Below are 19,696 nucleotides of genomic sequence, written 5' to 3' on the forward strand. Positions count from 1 at the left end.
TTAGAGGAAGGAATTGCTGGCCATGGGATTGACATTGTATTTGTTACCGTTGATTGTCTGTTGATGAATATAAATTTGGATGAAAATGTGAAAAAGGAAGGGAATAAAAATATTTTTTAAAAGAGTAATCTCCTTGGCCCACTGTGAGGTCCACTGTGTTTTATTATTATTATTCTCCAGGCCCATGTGATTCTCCAGTCCTCCGGGCTGGGAATCCCGAGGGTGAAAATCACTACAAGTCTTGACAAGCGTGGCCCTGACACGACGGACCTCACAGTGGGCCAACGGAATTATGCTTTTTAAAAAATATTTTTATATTGTGTCCAGCCTGCACCGTGGATGCAAATGGGTCTTAATGATCATTTGTATCCTCCCGCTGAGGCGGGGTGAGAACTGTGGTGTTGGGTGTTCTGACACACAGATGAGCCAACACGGTTGTATATGGTACAACGCTATTTTATTTAAACTTACTATGTACAGTTTTGTCTTTGCACTCTGCACGTGGGGGTTCCCTGCTTGTGATGTTTTAACAGCTCTTCCCTGTTTCTTTGTCCCCAGACCTACTGACCACCAGGTGTCGTGCTCGTGCTTTTTATGTGGTTGGTGTTCTTGTCTGTGATTGGTTGTGGTGTTGTGTGCTCTGATTTGCCTGTTGGTGTGTCCATCATGATGTGTGTGTTTGAATATCATGACATCCCCCCTTTTTACAAAGATATGTGCCTACGTGGTAATAAATATGATCGTGTCGTGAGTGCATCTAAGAGTGTGTGTGTGTCGTGTGCAGCATGTGCATAAGACGGAACTATGTACATGGGGCGATGTCGGGTGCGTCACATGTCCAGAATGGCAGGTTAGTAGGCAGGTATCGATCCACTCCTGTACCATGTGGTGTTGGGTGTTCTGACACACAGATGAGCCAACACGGTTGTATATGGTACAACGCTATTTTATTTAAACTTACTATGTACAGTTTTGTCTTTGCACTCTGCACGTGGGGGTTCCCTGCTTGTGATGTTTTAACAGCTCTTCCCTGTTTCTTTGTCCCCAGACCTACTGACCACCAGGTGTCGTGCTCGTGCTTTTTATGTGGTTGGTGTTCTTGTCTGTGATTGGTTGTGGTGTTGTGTGCTCTGATTTGCCTGTTGGTGTGTCCATCATGATGTGTGTGTTTGAATATCATGACAAGAACCTCAATCCCGAAGGCAGCGGGGGGAGGGGGGGGTGCGCCGGAGTACCGGAAGCGGATCGGCATCCGGCGCCGAACCAGTTTTCTTCACAATGCTGAATTCACCACCTCCTCGCTAACTCTGCTACCAGCAGTGCGAGGTGGTGAATTTCACCCAAGTATTTTGATGGCATGGTCACTGTTCATCACAGACCAAGTTCCCATTCTCAACTGTGTCATCTGAGCATGAGAAGCAAAAATTAGCTGGAGAACATTGTATTGCACAGCCAGTTAAGAGATTTCATCCAGAAAGTTTGATAAAAGTTCTAATTTAAGTGCTAGGAAAGATGTAAAAGGTGATCAGGCACAAATCAACATGGTAAAACTGCCAGTTTTCAAAGTTTTGCTCCAAACCTCATTTGAAAACAACACATGACACTGTGACATATGTAATAGGCTCACTACCACATCTGTCACTCCATGAAGCAGGACCCACGCTGGGCCAATTATTGGACCAAAAACCTTAAGAAATAGAATTATTTTTCAATAAAAGGCACACACAGAAAACTTTATCATTAGACTGGAACACTCCAATTAATTTCAAAAGAAAAATGTTAATTGTCAGAATTCAGAACATGATTCTCAGTTCATAAAACCAAGCACCAGATTAGTGGGCAAGTAATCTTCTAAGTCTACCATCTGGCAAGCAAATATGAGGATCTAATTTTATCAGTGACACACATTTCAAGGCATTTTTTGCATAATTAAGTATTTTTGAAGAATCCTAGAAATAATTTGTCACATTGGTTTTCATATGATTTTTTTGTTATGCTTTTACTTATATCCATGTAGAGGATGCCGTACACAATCCCCCTTTTGGAACCTTGTCCGGAACACCGGTTTGTTAAATCAGTACTTACAACATGAAGTCTTGCTCCCAACAAGGCTGATCCCCTCGTACTGCTATTGTGGTGCTTTTTACATTCTGTACTTTCAGCGTCACATAAGTGTTAAATTTATCTGTCAAAGAAGAGAAAGGTCTTTTAATTCCAGTGGGAGTCAGATATATGTTCCACCAGTTCGCTTTTTAACATAAACAACCAGCAGCGGCCTATGCAGGGGTTAGCAACAACTTGCATTTACATACCACCTATAACACAGTAAAAACATCACAAAGCACTGTAATGGAGCGTTTTCATACAAAATGTTGACATCGAGCTACATAAAGAGATTTTTTCAAAACTATAAGTTTCGAGGAGGGTGGCACAGTGGTGAGCACTGCCGCCAGGGACCCGTGTTCGATTCTGGCCTTGGGTGACTGTCCGGGTGGAGTTCACACATTTTCCCGGTGTCTGCTTGGGTTATCTCCAGGTGCTCTGGTTTCCTCCCACTGTCCAAAGATGTGCAGGCTTGGTGGGTTGGCCATGATCAATGCAAGGAGTTACAGGAATAGGGCGGGGGAATGGGCCTAGGTGGGGTGTCCTTTCGGAGATTTGGTACAGATTCAATGGGTCGAATAGCCTCCTTCCGCACTGTAAGGATTCTCTGATTCTATGAGTGACAAAGGAGAGATAGATAGGAATAAGGAGAGAGTTGAAGTTGGAAATCCAGAGTTTAGGGCCGACAAAGGTGAAGACTCAGCCACTAATACTGGAATGATTAAAGTCAGGAATGGGAAAGAGTCAGAAATAGAAGAGTGCAGGGGTCTTAGAAAGTTGTAAAAATGGATGAGATTAGAGACAGGGAGAGGTGAAGTCAATGCTTCCTCTAAGATGCACACGTACAAGTCCAAGCATCAATCTGTAAACTACTGCACACGGTAATAAACAGATCTCTTACAGCAGCGAGCTCAAGCAAGGAAGCAGGACTGAGCATCAGGTCCCAACCACAATATTGTAAGTGGCTGGAGAGAGAATAGGACAAAGGGAAGCTGTGATTGAGGGAGCAGTGAACTCAAGTAGATTGAATTTGTTTATTGTCACGTGTACCAAGGTACAGTGAAAAGTATTTTTCTGCGAGCAGCTCAACAGATCATTAAGTGCATGAAAATAAAAGGAAATAAAAGAAAATACATAATAGGGCAACACAAGGTACACAATGTGACTACATAACACTGGCATCGGGTGCAGCATACAGGGGTGTAGTGTTAATGAGGTCAGTCCATATGAGGGTCGTTTAGGAGTCTAGTAACAGCGGGGAAGAAGCGGTTTTTGAGTCTGTTCGTGCGTGTTCTCAGATTTTTGTATTTCCTGCCCGATGGAAGAAATGGAAGAGTGAGTAAGCTGGGTGGGAGGGGTCTTTGATTACGATGCCCGCTTTCCCCAGTCTGCGGGAGGTGTAAATGGAGTCAATGGATGGGAGGCAGGTTCGTGATGGACTGGACAGTGTTCATGACTCTCTGAAGCTTCTTGCGGTCTTGGGCCAAGCAGTTGCCATACCAGGCTGTGATGCAACCCGATAGGATGCTTTCTATGGTGCACCTGTAAAAGTTGGTAAGAGTTAATGTGGACATGCCGAATTTCCTTAGTTTCCTGAGGAAGTATAGGCGCTGTTGTGCTTTCTTGGTGGTACGTCGACATGGGTGGACCAGGTCAGATTTTTGGAGATGTGTGCCCCGAGGAATTTGAAACTGCTAACCATCTCCACGTCGGCCCCGTTGATGCTGACAGGGGTGTGTACAGTACTTTGCTTTCTGAAGTCAATGACCAGCTCTTTAGTTTTGCTGGCAGTGAGGGATAGATTTATATCGCTGCCCCATTCCACTAGGTTCTCAACCTCCCTCCTGTATTCTGACTCGTCATTATTCGAGATCCAGCACACTATGGTCGTATCGTCAGCAAACCTGGAGATGGAGTTGGAACCAAATTTTGCCACGCAGTCGTGTGTGTACAGGGAGCATAGTTGGGGGCTAAGTACACAGTCTTGCAGGGCCGGTGTGGAGTACTATTGTGGAGGAAGTGTTGTTGTTTATTCTTACTGATTGTGGTCTGTGGGTTAGAAAGTCGAGGATCCAGTTGCAGAGTGAGGAGCCAAGTCCGAGGTTGGAGAGTGGGATGTGCCCATAAGTGAACAACACACAATGAGAACAGCAGGAGACAAGGACATGGGCCAGGTCGCTCAGCCCCTGTGAACTTCGGACGGTGAGGGAGTTCTGAATTCATCGGGAAGGGCAAAGAGACTCGGGAAAATTCTGTATAAACTGGTCAACCTGAGAGAGGAAGGGCTAAGCCAGATGCATCTGCATCTGGTTGTCAGCCCAATTTTAATAGCGAGCCTTGGGGGTGCTTTCTTTTCAGTAGCTTTCAATGAACCCAGCCTCCAGCCGTATCCGACTGGCCTAGAAAGGCCTACATCAACTAAAGGTTATAAATCCAGTGGTTAGAGCCCTTCATGACCAGAGGCTGGAGTGAAGTTGATGAATGTTTTTAGTCTCACTAAGCACATGATATTTTCTGCCAGGTAGACAGATTAAGTCATTGGTTCTTTCTGGGTATAGCCAGTGAACAGCTGCCTTCAGCATTTACTGAGTCACATATACCAACCTGGAAACCGCAGGTTAATTGAAACTATCTACAAATGGATGAGAGAACAGATTATATGAAATATGTTTCACTGTTTGGCTTTTAAGGTTCGCGAAGATCTAGGCCCAGACTTTCAAGCTGTGTGCATCCTCCTGACTTACTTTGCACTTCATCTTCTCTGCTGAAAGTGTAACCTTCTGCATTAGGAAAGAGGAGCTAACTGTCCAGGTCAGTGGAGTGTGAGGAGAGGTAAAATGGAATGGATATGAAACTGAAGAGGAGTAGAATGGGATGTGTGAGGAGAGTGAGAATGCAACCAGCAAGTTCAAAGGGGATTTTTGAGACTAAAGTTGGAATGGGACGAATGCAAGGATAGGCGAATAGGTCCAGTGTGAGGAGGGTGATGTTTGCTTCAAAGAGCAAGCATACATGACATCCAAAAATATGTAACAGACCATGCACTGAAATAATATGGGTCACACAACTTTGTGATGGGCTAGTGACTTGAAAATGTAAGTTTACCATGGACAACAAAGTAATACTCAGAGGAATTTCTAGCCTATATAAAGAAAATTTAGGGATGTACTGGGCAAGGCCATGGAGGTATATAAACAAAAGGGTGAGATTTTGAAAATAGAGGCATTGCCAATGTAAGTCAGCAAGCACAGGAGTAATTGCAGAATTAGTTTTTGGGCAGAATTTTCCTCTCTGAAGTCTATGTTCGATGGCACGAGCAGAGTTGTGAGAGATCCCCGCTGGGGTTGCAGGATGGCTGAACACACTCGATCTTACCCTGGTCAGCTCATGGCTTATGCACCCACACAGAGCAGGAAGCTGCCCTCGCCTGCATGCCTTTGCGGGCTTGAAGGTCTGGGTGCCATACTTAAAGGAAATCTGGACAGTCTCCCTCCCTTCCCCCTTAACCTCCAAGGACAAGCTTCCGCTCCATCCTTCCATCTTACCCTCTCCACCCATCCCCACTTCCAGCCCTAACAAAGCTTACCAGCATCCAATATGAGTGAAGTTATATGCCGTCCCCAGGAAGGCGAAAGCATGTTCATTGACCTTAAAGTCATGGACAAGGTGACGCTCGCCTGGTGCACACTAATTTTATACAGTCATAAAACTGAACGTTCTTAACTTATATTTGGAGGAACTTAATTCCGGCAAAGTGGCCTTTTAATGAGCATGGATGATATGCTAATACATGCAATAGAGTGTCACGAAAATTCATCTCAACGTCCACCATGCTCCTCTGGTGGTGGAACTGGAAGATTTCACCCTTGGAGTGAGTTGGGATATGAGCAGCAGAACTTTTGGATAAGCTCAAGATTACAGAGGGTGGAAGATTGGAGGAAGGCTAGGAGACAGGCGCAGACTTACACTTTTGGGGTCCCTGCACTCTCCCTCTTTGCGAGGAGCCCACATCATGCCCCACCCCAGGTAACATGGCAGCCATCACCAATTATGTTGAGCCACACCCCAAATGACGCCTATTCCCTCCTGACCCTGCCCACCCTCAGCTCACATAATGCAGGGCACAGAAACCCATGCACTTGCCTGGCCTTCTTAGCACCTCCCAACTGCTGCTCTGCTCACCTCTTGGCTCTCGCTCGGGTGGCCGGGCCTCAAGCCTTGATGACTATGTGTGCTCCTGGCTGGCTGCTTGGTTGCTGCTGCTGGGTATCTGGCCTGGCCTCTGCTCTCTCTCACCCCTGCTGACCGATCCAGTTGCTGCCCAGCCCAGCCCTCATTCTTAGCTCTGCCTGGCTGGCCTCTGGCCATGGTTGAGTTGCCCCGCTCGCGCTGTTTTCTGATCCCCTGAGACATGACACGGCAATTTGCCTGGTCTTCTTCGCACCCTTGACGACTGCATGTGTTCCTGGCTGGCTGCCGGATATTTTGCCTGGTGATCTCTATCGTTTTAGTTTGGTTGCCCTGGCCTAGAAGTCGAGAATCGTCCCACTGCTCCCCTTGATGGCCGTTGATCAGCATCTCCTCCTTGCCCCGCTGAAGGCTTTGCAGGTTCGCACCCCGAAGTTAGGTCTTTTGCTTCAGCTGCCCACCAGACTGAATGCTAGAAATCCGGCTGCTGCTTTGCACCTTCACTCAATTGAAGTTCAGAAAATTCACACCAATTCAGGAGGTCCGTGTCTGAACTGCTCTAAGTCTACACCACCTCTCAACATCTGGCAAACTGTTTGCCCACTCCAGAGGGGAGCCCACCAATCAGAGCCTGATGTTGGTCAGTAATACCTACTGAGCATCTCATTCAAAACTCTTGAGCCTATCAGCAAATTTAGAGCTACCAAGGCTCTGATTAGTGTTCCCATGGTGTCCCAACCACAATGATCGCCTCTTCAAATGCCCACCCCCCTCCCCCATTGGCTGGGGCCCTGCGCTGCAGCACTGCATGTTTCTTGAAAGTCTGCCTCTGCCAGGAGAGCACTGAAACTGTCAGGTTTGGAGGTAACAAAGACATGGATGAGGGAATACAGACGCTTAGAGTAAAAAATGTGCACTGGATGTCAAAGCTAACAGCAAATTGTTTTTATATATCATGAAAAAACAGAGTATTAAAGGAGGATTTGGGCCGATTAAAGATAAATGTATGCATTATAATGGACAACAAGTAAATAACAAACTTGTTAAATGAATACTTTGTGTCCATTTTGAAAACACCACAGTGCAAAGCAGCTAAAAATTAGTCAAATAGCTCAATAGAACATAGAACATTACAGCGTAGTACAGGCCCTTCGGCCCTCGATGTTGCGCCGACCTGTGAAACCACTCTAAAGCCCATCTACACTATTCCCTTATTGTCCATATGTCTATCCAATGACCATTTGAATGCCCTGAATGTTGGCAAGTCCACTACTGTTGCAGGCAGGGCATTCCACACCCATACTACTCTCTGAGTAAAGAACCTACCTCTGACATCTTCATGGATTTAGTACAAGTAAATAAATGATAATAGAGAAATTAATGGAAATTAAGATAAATAACTGTACAGAACCTGATGGTTTCCATGCCAGAGTATTGAAACAAATAGGTGAGAAACTGCAGATGCACTAATCTTAATTTGCCTGAACGCTCTAGGATCTAGAATTGTGCATTTTGGTTAGAAAAATGCAAAGATAACTCCATTAAAATGTAACTCCATTAAAGTAGAGAGGGGGAAAAAACAGGCGACTCCAAATGTGTCAGCATACCATCAGTTGTGGGGAAGTTATCAGAATCTATTATCAGAGTGTGACAAATATAAACTGGTCAAAGAAAGTCAGCATCAAATTTTTTAGGCTCTGACGTGGTGGGTGGGAAAGTATTTGTGGATTTGTCTATATGAACATCTAAAAGCCATTTGATAAGGTTCCACACAAGGGATTACTTGCAAAAATCAAAGAAAACTGAATTGGAAATAACACTGTGACATAAATTGGCAATATGTTGGCTGGTAGTAGACATAGTGTAGGAATAAAGGGAACATTGGCTAATTATGTATACTGATGACTTGGATGAAGGGATAAACAGTTGTATATCCAAGTTTGCAGATCACACTGGGTTAGGAGGCATACTAAATTGGGTAGATGGGAGCACGATGTTACAAGGGATGGAAGCAGAATAAGCGGGTGGGCATAACTATGGTAGATGGAGTTCAAATGGGAATTTATGAAATCATCTGAGACAACAAATCAGAATAATTTTGTTATGGTGGCCTTTGTCCAAAAAAGTTTCTAAAGCTAAGCCCAGCAATTACAGTCAGTTTAACTTCGGTGGTGGGGAAGCTTCTAGAAACAATTATTTGGGATCGAATTAATAGTCACATGGAAAAAAGCGGGTTGATTAGGAAGTGCCAGCATGGATTTCTAAAGGAAAAATTGATCCTGTGCAGTGCATCATGACTATTAATACTCAAGCTTGACCACAAGCTCATAACTGCTGGAGCAGACATGAACAGAATCCAGAAAATTTATGCTGCATAACCACGTAATCCAACTTCAGATTCAGTTCAATTTGCAAATTTCAATTCAAACTCTCGACCACATACTAAAAATAACTTGGTTTGTCAAATTCAAATAGTATGCATATATATGGGTTTCCCACCTGCACATCTGTAGAAAATAACAGAAGTAGCTACAGAGAGGGAACTATAGTGTCTTCAATATGTACTAAAGTTTAGTACACATGGATTACTCGCCATTAAGAATTAACTATGTCTGGAGTACACTTCAGGCTGGATTTTCAATTTGGGGGTCACTTCCGGGTCCCAACCCCATGCTGCATCAGCATCAGTGCTGTAAGGAGCTTTCTATATGCAAAGTCCTTAATTGGGCTAGAGTTGAGCTTGATGCCCAATTAGTGGAACTGGGCACTGTATGAACGCAAGAACTAGCTCTGGAAGGCAATTTGCAATGGCAGATGACAGCCATGAATGGATTTGCTGTCATATGGACAAATGGAGCAAGCAGGTGAGCAGAGGACCAGTAGCCACATGGTCCAAACAAGTGTCCAGTAGTTCACTCATCGAGTACTTAATTTATGCTACCACATAAGCACCTCAATTGCACCCCGCCCCCCCCCCCCCCCCCGCAAGATTTTAAATCAGCAGCTACAATAAATAATGGTTCCATGCAGTGCTCCTGACAACTGTGCATTAATGTGCTCCAGGCCATTCACTCCTTCGGTTATTACCTTTGAAAACTTGATTTTGTCTCTCTCCGGCTCCTAAACTCTTCAACAAGCTTAATAACAGCAAGTTAATTGGGTTGCTGGCTTCCCCCATCCCTCTCCCTTTGAAAATTGCAGCATGTCAAGGAAGTTCAGGAAATTGACAAGCCATCCATGAGTGTCATTTTCAAAGTGTGCCTGCACCTAACCTCATCCTTTTGGGCAATTGAAAATCCAGCCCCAGGTTTCCTAAATATGTATTCCTTTATTAAATCCTAACCTGAAGAATTATGGGTTACTATTAAAATGAAACTGGGTAGATCTTGCTGTGTGAAATTGTAAGTTGGGTGATAGTATGTTGACAACCCATGTTACATCTCCCCAATTTCTATTTCCATTGCAGCAATCACCCCTTTGACACTATCATACCAAATAGAAATGTACCCCACTTTGAGAAAAAAGGGGCGGGAATCTCAGTTTTGCTGACGCCCAGGTGTTTCCCGACGGCGTGGGGCTGCCCCACAATGGGAAAACCCATTGACCAGCCAGCGTAACGAAGAATCCTTTCTCCCGCTGGCGGGACAGAAATGTGGGACGGGATTCTCCCAACGGGAGTCTAAGTGCCAACGCCGGAATAAAAACCGGAGTGTTTTACTCCGGTGTCGGCGCCCGTTCCCAGACCCATATTCTCCCCCCCTCTGTGAGGCTAGCAGGGGCGTCGCGCGATTTACGGGGGCGGGGCCTCAGCACGCCATCAGAGACCCGTCAGCACGTAAAAGACGCAGCACCTTGGGTCCCGCGCATGCACAGTTGGGCCGGCGCCGACTAGTGCATGCGCGGTGGCCGTCCTCCCCCAGGCCGCCCCGCACAAACATGGCGGATGGATCCAGGCTCGCCAGCGGAAGAAAGGAGGTCCACCGACAGAGAGGCCGGCTCGCCAATCGGTTGGTCCCAATCGCGTACCAGGCCACTCCAGAGGCCCCCCCCCGGGAATGGAGCCCCCCTCCCCCCCCCCCCAAGCCTTCGCGACGAGTACCCACCAGCAGTGACCAGGTGTGGACGGCGCCGGCCTGACTAGGCCGGTTACGCGCGGCCGCTCTGCCCATCCGGGCCGGAGAATCGCCGCTCGCCGCGATTCTCCAAGTGGCCCGGCGCGATTCACGCGGTGCTGGTTTCCGGGGGCGGGGGGGGGGGAATACCGCCCATGGTGCGGCAGGGCGGAGAATCCAGCCCAAGGTTTATTTTCCGGCTACAAAACTTTGTAAAATAAAAAAAATCAAGTTCAAGAAATTGATATTTTTCACAATTTAGGACAGTGTTTCAAAATCTTCCTCAACAATTTAACTACACACACCAAGGCATTCTGCAGGTCACAAATATGCAATTATAGTACAGGGCACTAAATGCAAGAGTTAAATGATGCTGCTATTTTTGTCACTCATTGAGGGGACACTTACACATGAATTTAGCACTCAGCAAAGTTGTTTTAGTTTCACACCAATTCTAATCTTGTGTAGTGCCAAGTCAGGTGTCAGGTCTCAAATTGATACCAGATTCTGGCTGCAATTACACCATAACGACTGCATGAGTAAAAAATTAAACAGTTTCAAACTGAATATGCAGCTGTAGTTTGGGGACATTCAAGACGTGCTAAAATAAAACTACGATTAAAATTTTATTTTTCTTTAATTGCCTGTCTGCAGAACTTTACCTTTGCAAAATCATTGCTCTGCACTGAACCTTTCTCCCAAACTATTAATTTTGTGTAATTATTTAAATAGAAAAACACTACATTCCACTCCAAAACTGACTTATGGGACAGTTTTGTTCAAGTTGAAACAAAATTTTAATAAAAAATATGGCACATTGCTCAATGCAAGGCTAATATTAAATTTTGTCACCTGACAACCTGCTTCCACTGGTACACTGCCGAATACGATTTGCTAACCCCAAGGCCCAGAAAGCTTAATGCACATCAAACCAACAGCTTAAGAAATCAGGGTGCAAGATTAAATCATAAGAAACAAGACAGTACAATTAGAAATTGATTCACCAGCATTTTGCAAACTACATTACCAGGACTTCAGGACCAATGTTTGGAGAGCCCAGAATTACAGGAACTCAGAGAATCATAAAATCCCTGCAGTGCAGAAGGAGGCCATTCGGCCCATCGAGTCTACACTGGCCCTTGCTCCGATAGAGCACACAACCTAGGCCCAATCCCCCCTCCTAGTCCCATAAGCCCACCTAGCTATTGGGCAATTTAGCATGGCCAATCCACCTAACCGGCACATCTTTGGTGCGTGGGAGGAAACCGGAGCACCCGAGGAAGCCCTCGCAGACACGGGGAGAGCGTGCAGACTCCACACTGAGGTCAGAATCGAACCTGGGACGATGACGCTGTGAGGCAACAGTGCTAACCACTGTGCCACCGTACCGCCCCACTTTGCCACCATGCCACTCATGTTAATAAAGCTTTAGTTATTTAAATATTTGCGCAGCTTGATAAATGACAACAAAGAATTACATTTCTTCACTTAAGTTTCCCAGCAAGCAGAAAAGCAAATTCACAGTAATTCCCAGATACATTAATAAGCATGGAGGGTGCAGTCAGCTGCAATACATTAAACAGCAGGAAATAGAAATTAAGATACCATTTTAAATCCAGATGAAGGTATTGTGGCACAAAATTCAGGATATAGTTTCAGGGATGATCTATTTTTCAGGATTATTTAATTCCACAAAATGTGTATAGAGCTCATATACTGCCAAAGTGCAAGTGACATGTTTCCAATTATACTTTCTCCTAGCAAGGAAAGAATTACATGGAGCCTATGACACAGAAACAGGCCAATTAGTCCATTCTGGTATTTATGCTCTATATGAGTGCCCTCACAATTTCTTCATCTAACCCAGTGCTTCTCAAACTATTTTCCAATGTGATCCTATTTTAACACTTGAGAATTGAGACCCCAGATACCAACAAAAAAAAGCAATAAAGTTGCATTTTTAGTAACATTTAATATATAGTCAACATTTATGTTTATAGCTCAACATATAAAATATGAAAATATGTGTTGAAGTACTTTGTAAAAATGTTAATGCATGCATTTATTTAGGTTTTAGTCAAGCTTCCCATTTCCCAGTGACAGAAAAATCAGTGTAGGTCCTCTCTTCCTGGCCCAGAATAGTCTCATATTTGGCCTGCTGCACACTATCCCCGATCAATAAAGATAGTGGCTACACGTCCACCCTACTGCACATTGTCACCAATAATATAGCACCAGGTGAAGCCCCGGTCACTGTAAATGCAGGAATACTTATAAGGATTACACAAGATGTTTATGAAGCCCTCCCCCGCCACCCCACCAAACCAGGTCAATCAGTCTCTTCCGCCACAACAGCTCATGAAGAAACTGAGAGAGGATTGGGACAAGGGTCAGTATCAGGGAACAAAGGTAGCTTTAAGGAATCTATATTTGTATTTGTGGGAATTAGAAATAAGGTGTAGCTTTAAGTAAGTTTAATTGTGTGTTTCTGGTGTAAGAAAGGGTTGAAATGTATGGTTTGTTTAATATTAAACAAAGGGGCCTGCACATCTGTGGATTTTGGTCATTTTAAACTGTGCTAGAATTGTCATCATCGGGTTTATGATGTTAAAACAAACAGGGTTTAAAGAAATACTAGGCTGTTGCTGAGCAACCAGAGGCCGCCCTAGGTCAGAAAGAACTTAGTTACACAGCCTGCTCTGGGCGGAAATTAGTGGGGTTGTTCCCAAAGATGAAACAACACTTTTTTGTTTCAGGGCCCCAGCGGGCAAGCGCCCCCACTGCCCCCGGGGGGGCCACACTTTAGTGTCATTATCCTGCACCGAGCAGCTCTGGTGACTGGAGCTCCTCAATGCAGGAAGAGCTCAGGGCACCATTTTTTAAATGGCACCCCAATCTTACCCAACTATGCCCAACTCACCTTTTCGGAAGTCCTTGCATTGTCTCCCCAGAACCCCAACAGATACTAGCAGGGCACCCCAGGGCAAAATACCAGCTTGGCACTGCCATCCTAGCACTCTGGCAGTGCCACCTAGGAACCCTCAGTGCCATGGTGTCGCCCCATGTGGCAGTGCAAGGGTGCAGACCAGCAGTGCCAAGATGCCCAGGTGGCTGATGTAGTGCAAGGGAGGCAGGATGGATAAAGGCCAATCATCAGGGAGCCTCCGATTGCCTGGGAGACCCCCTCAAGTGTTGTTTCACGCTCATCCCATTTGTGGGGATCAGTGCTAAACGGCACCTGGCTGGACTCTCTCGTCGCGTCGAGACCGATAGATGTTGGTTAGATCCCAGCGGCATCAACGCTAAATGAGCTGGTTTTTTGGGGAAAATATTTTATTGAAGCATTTGTAATTTTCACAATTTAACACATTAACATTTCTTAAACAACCACGTGGGGCTGACACATGCAAAACACCTAAAAAACAGTAAACAACGTCCCCTAGTATCCCCGCCCTATCCTTTAATTACCCGTATGCTAAGTTCCCCGTCCTTATCTAACATTGCCATGCCTCCTGTTTTTCTCTCACCCCCCCCCCCCCCCCCCCCTACTGCTGACATTCAATTTTCCTTGAAGAAATCGATGAACAGCTGCCATCTCCGGGCGAAGCCCTGAATTGATCCCCTCAAGGCGAACTTGATTTTTTTATTTCCAGACTGAAAACCCTGCCATGTCGCTGACCCTCACTCCTGCCTTCGGGGGCTCCGAGTCCCTCCATCCCAGCAAAATCCGTCTCCGGGCCACCAGGGAGGAGAAGGCCAGGACATCGGCTCATATTTGGCCCCCGGATCTTCCGATACCCCAAATATTGCCAGTTCTGGACTCGGAGTTACACTCCCTGCCAGAATCCCCTCAGTTTCGGACATGCCCAAAACATATGTACATGGTTAGCCGTGCTACCCCCACACCACATCTGTCCTCCACCTCCTCAAAAGAACCTGCTCATCCGGGCTACCGTCATGTGGGCCCTGTGGACCACCCTTGAACTGATCAAGCTAAGTCTGGCACACGACAAGGATGAATTGACTCTCTTCAAGGCTTTTCCCCACAGTTCAATTTCCAGCTCTCCTCCCAGCTGCTCTTCCCACTTCCTCTTCGCCTCCCTGATAGGGGCCCCTTCCCACTCCATCAATTCCTTGTATATCTCCGAAACCCTCCCCTCTGCAACCCTGTTTTTGACATCACCTGATCCTATGGTCCCCCTCAGGGCGAAGCGAGGGAAAGCTTGGAACCTGCCTCCGTACAAAGTCCCGCACCTGAAGGGTACGAAACCCGTTCCCACCCGGCAGCTCGAACTCCTCTTCTAATGCCTCCAAGGTAGGAAAGCCCTCCTGGATGAATAGGTCCCCAAATCGCTCAATCCCTGCCCGCTGCCATTTCTTAAAGCCTCCATCCAGCTCCCCCAGGGGAAACCGGTGGTTGTCCACAGATCGGTGACCACACTGATGCCCCCTCCAGTCCCATGTGCTGCCTCCATTGCCCCCACACCCTTAGGGCTGCCACCACCACAAGGTTTGTAGAGTACCGAGCTGGCGAGAACAGCAGGGGTGCCCTCAATAAAAGCCTCCAAGCTCATACCCTTGCAGGATACTGCCTCCACTCACCTCCTAAACCCCCTCTCCCACTGCCCACTTCCTGACCATCGAGATGTTGGCCGCCCAGTAATAGTTAATAAAGCTCGGGAGGGCCGACCCCGACCTGGTTCCAGGAGTGCCCCCTTTACTCTCGGGGTTTTCCCCGCCCACACAAAACCCAATATCGCCACGTTCATTTTCCTGAAAAAAGCCTTTGGGATGAAAATCGGGAGACATTGAAAAAAGAAGAGCATCTCCCGATCTTTATACCAAAGGCCATTTTTCGGAAAGTGGACACAATCATCTTTGACTTTGTATGGGCGGGGAAGGTGCCGAGGGTGGGGAGGACCCTGCTACAGAGGCAGCAGGGGGGTTGGCGTTGCCAAACTTGCTTCATTATTATTGGGCGGTTAATGTCGACAAGGTACGGCGGTGGTGGGAGAAGGGGTAGAGTGGGTTAGGATGGAGGAGGAATCTTGTAAGAGATCTAGTTTGAGGGCTCTGGTGACGGCAGCATTGCCAATGGCTCAGAGTAGATATTCAGGGAGCCCAGTGGTGCAGTCCACGGTGAAGATATGGAATCAGGTGAGGAGGCATTTTAGGGTGGAAGGGATGTCGGTGCTAACGCCGCTGTGCGAGAATCAAGGGTTTGAGCCGGGGGGGATGGATAGTGTATCCAGGAGGTGGAGGGAAGTGGGGCTGGTCAAGGTGAGGGGATTTGTATTTGGAGGAAGAGTTCGCCAGTCTGGAGGAGCTAAGGGAGAAGGTAGAGCTGCTGAGGGGTAGTGAGTTCAGAATTCTATAGGTTAGGGACTTTGCACGAAACGTCTGGAAGTGGTTCCCTAGATTGCCGGGATACACCCTGCTGGAGCGACTGCTGCTTCCAGATGTGGAATGGGAGGGAAGAATTGGGGATATATATAAGTGGCTGGGGGAGCAGGGAGGCGAGCGGCTGGAGAAGATCAAGGAGAAATGGGAAGCGGAGTTGGGAATGGAGATCAATTGGGGAGTATGGAGTGCGGCACTGCGAAGGGTAAACGGGACCTCTTGTGCAAGAATGAACCTGATACAGTTTAAGGTGGTGCACAGGGTGCATATGACTCGGGTGAGAATGAGTGGGTTCTTTCAGGGGGTACCAGATGAGTGTGAGAGGTGTGGGCAGGAGCCAGCGAATCATGCGCACATGTTTTGGGGTTGTGAAAAATTGGGAAGATTCTGGGCGGGAGTGTTCGCGGTCTTAGCCAGGATAGTGGAGGAGGGAGTGGACCCGGACCCTTTGGTGGCGATAGTTGGGGTTTCAGAGAAGCCGGAGCTCATGGAGAGGAGGAAGGCCGATGTCTTGGCCTTCGCCTCTCTGATTGCACGATGACGAATTTTGCTGGAGTGGCGGTCGGGCATCACCACCGGGGGGTAGCAGCATGGCTGGGTGACCTGTATGACTTCCTGCGGTTAGAGAAGATAAAGTATGAGTTAAGGGGCTCAGCAGGGGAGTTTGAGGAAAGGTGGGGGATGTTTGTGACCGTGTTTGAGGAGCTGTTCGTCTCAGGGGGGTGGGGGGGGGGTGGGTGATGGTGAGGGGCGGGTGAAAAAGGAGAAAAATCTGTACAAACTGTAAAGTTGATTGTTGGGAAGAATGTTTCCCAGGGTGTTTATTTGCTGTAACCTACTTTGATACAAGTTTGAATAAAATGCGTTTAAAAAAAAAAGAAAAAAAGAAGAGCAGTCCCGGTCGGACCGTCATCTTTACCGTCTGGACCCTCACCGCCAGCGTCAGCGGGAGCATGTCCCATCTGCGAAAGTCCCTTTTCATTTGATCGACCGCTTTGCCCAGCTTCCTCCAATCCTTAGCCACTTGAATCCCCAGATATCTAAAACTCCTCTCAACCACTTTAAAAGATAACTCCTTCAGAGTGCTTTACTGCCCCCGTGCCTGGATCAGGGACATCTCGCTCTTTCCCATATTTAACTTGTAGCCTGAAAATCGCCAAAATTCTCCCAGGGCCTCCAGGATTTCGGCCATCCCCCCCCAATCGGATCTGTGACATAGTGCAGCAAATCGTCCACATAGAGAGAAACGCTGTGCTCCACCCCTCCCCCCTCACTCTGCCCCGCCAGGCAGTCGATGATCGAAGGGCCATCGTTAAGGGCTCTATGGCCATGGCAAACAACAATGGGGAGAGCAGCATCCTGCTTTGTCCCCCTACTGAGACCCAAGTATTCTGGCCGGACTCGGTTGGTTCTTACATTTGCCACCGGCGCCTGATATAACAGCCAGATCCAATCCACAAATCCCTGCCCGAACCCAAACCTGCCTCATATATCCCATAGGTACTTCCACTCCACCCGGTCGAAAGCCTTCTCTGCTTCCATGGCTGCTACCACCTCAACCTCGCGCCCCTCCACTGGCATCATTAGAACATTAAGAAGCCGTCTAATATTGGACGTCAGGTGCCTGCCCTTCACAAATCCCGTCTGATCCTTCCCGATTATCTCCGGAACACAATCCTCTATTCGAGTGGCCAAGATCTTTGCCAGCAATTTAGCATCTACATAAAAGGGAAATTGGCCTGTATGATCCACAGCTCTCCAGGTCCTTGTCTTGCTTCAGGATGAGAGAAATTGATGCCTGCGATAGTGTTAGGGAAAGCACTCCCAGCTCCTTAGACTCATTAAAAGCCTGAACCAGAAGCGGCCGCAGTAACCCAGAAAACATTTTATAAAATTCCACTGGGAATCCGTCAGGTCCCGGGGCCTTACCCGATTGCATCGTCCCAATCAGTCCATCACCTCCCCGAGCCCAATTGGGCCCCCCAGGACTTCCACTAGCTCCTCATCTACCTTTGGGAACTCTAGCCTCGCCAGGAATTGATTCATACCCTCCTCCCCGACCAACTATAGAATTCACGGAACATGTCATTAACCGCCCCCGGATCCATCATTACCTTCCCCCCTCATATCCTTATTTTCCCTATTTCTCTCGCCGCCTCCTGCTTCTTTAGCTGATGTGCCAGCATCCTGCTAGCTTTCTCCCCCTATTCATATATTGCCTCTTTTACCCTCCTCAGTTGTCCCTCTGCCTTACCTGTGGAAAGGAGCCCAAATTCCATTTGGAGTCTCTGACGCTCCATTAGGAGCTCCTCCTTCGGAGACTCCGCATATCTCCTGTCCACCTGTAAGATTTCTCCTACCAACCTGTCCAGCTCCGCCCGTTCGGTCTTCTCGCTATGGGCCCGAATCAAAATACATTCCCCTCTAATAACCGCTTTCAATGCCTCCCACACCCACCGCAGCCGCAGCCTCTCCCATGTCGTTGTTCTTTATATACCCCCGAATGGCCTCCCTCACTCGCTCACAGATCTCGTCGTCCGCTAACTGCCTTGCATCTCATCTCCACAGCGGACGCTGGGACTTTCCCGTGCTTACCCGCACGTCTACCCAATGTGGGGCATGATCTGACACCACAATTGCTGAGTACTCAGTGACCTCCACCCCCGCTAACAGTGTTTTATCCAGTACAATGAAATCTATCCTGGAGTATACCTTGTGCACATGGGAGCAGAATGAATATTCCTTGCTCCTTGGCCTCCTGAATCTCCACTCTGAATGACTCTGAACCAACCGGTGCGAGTCATGTTCCGGGATCTTTCCCAGCAACTTCCTGACAAACGCGACGTCATCCCAGTTTGGGGCATATATATTTACCAACCCCTCCCATGCACTCCATAAACACCCGCAGTTCCTTCACCATTGCTGATACTTTCCCTGACCTAGAACTCAACTGGTCCATTCTCGGATCCAGTACCGTGTTGAACTCATCCCCCAGAACCAACCGGTGCGAGTCATGTTCCGGGATCTTTCCCAGCAACTTCCTGACAAACGCGACGTCATCCCAGTTTGGGGCATATATATTTACCAACACCACTGCCATTCCCTCTAGTTTCCCGCTAACCATAATAAATCTGCCTCCCGGGTCTGCCTCTATCTTCCCCACCTCAAATGCCACTCTTTTGTTAATCAGGATGGCCACCCCCTTGTTCTAAAGTCCAGTTCCGAATGGAATACCTGTCCGACCCATCCCTTCTTCAGTCTACCTGGTCTCCCAGCTTCAAGTGTGTCTCCTGTAACATGGCAACGTCCGCTTTTAGCTGTCTCAGGTGTGTGAACACACGGGCCCTTTTGACCGGCCCATTCAGTCCACGAACATTTCACGTAACCAATCTGGTTGGGGGGGGGGGGGGGGGGGGGGGGGGGAGAGACACGCTTGCCCCCCTTCCCCTGTCGATCAGCCACGACCTTTCCTTGGCCAGTCCTTAGCCCATGCTCCACACCTCCCCGGCCGCCCCTCGGCAGCTACCGCCATCTGGTCTCCATCTCCAACCTCTTAAAAGTCCCCTACTCATCAGCAGACTCCTCCCACCCCCACTCCATCTCTCTTCAGCTCTCCACCCACTTTGCTCTCGTGAACCAGCTCTCCCAGCTAGCATAGCAGCTCCCGCCCCAGCGCCTCGTATCCTACCACCTGCTGGATTCCCTTGCCCACACTTCACATAAGTTCACAAAGCAATATCAAACACAGAAAACAAACAAACAATCCTCCAAGGTCCAGGCGCAGAGGCCCACCCCTCCTCCCTTCACAACATCTCATCAGTCTCATCACCTTCAAACAGAGCCAAAAACAATAGAAGAAAAATCAAACAGGAGAAGAAAAAATTACGCATGTA

General features: G+C 47.5%; 1 protein-coding gene across 10 annotated transcripts in view; it reads right to left on the bottom strand.

The window, feature by feature from the left end:
* LOC140409050 (protein unc-13 homolog B-like) overlaps positions 1-19,696 on the bottom strand; it is a 933,512-nt gene that overhangs the window by 612,494 nt on the left and 301,322 nt on the right. For all 10 annotated transcript variants that reach the window (XM_072497095.1, XM_072497100.1, XM_072497102.1 and 7 more), the window contains one exon: positions 2,086-2,185. In XM_072497095.1, coding sequence (XP_072353196.1) covers positions 2,086-2,185 — 100 coding nt within the window. The remainder of the gene's footprint in view (positions 1-2,085; positions 2,186-19,696) is intronic.

Source organism: Scyliorhinus torazame, chromosome 3 (genome assembly GCF_047496885.1).
Source record: "Scyliorhinus torazame isolate Kashiwa2021f chromosome 3, sScyTor2.1, whole genome shotgun sequence".
NCBI classification, from domain to species: domain Eukaryota; kingdom Metazoa; phylum Chordata; class Chondrichthyes; order Carcharhiniformes; family Scyliorhinidae; genus Scyliorhinus; species Scyliorhinus torazame.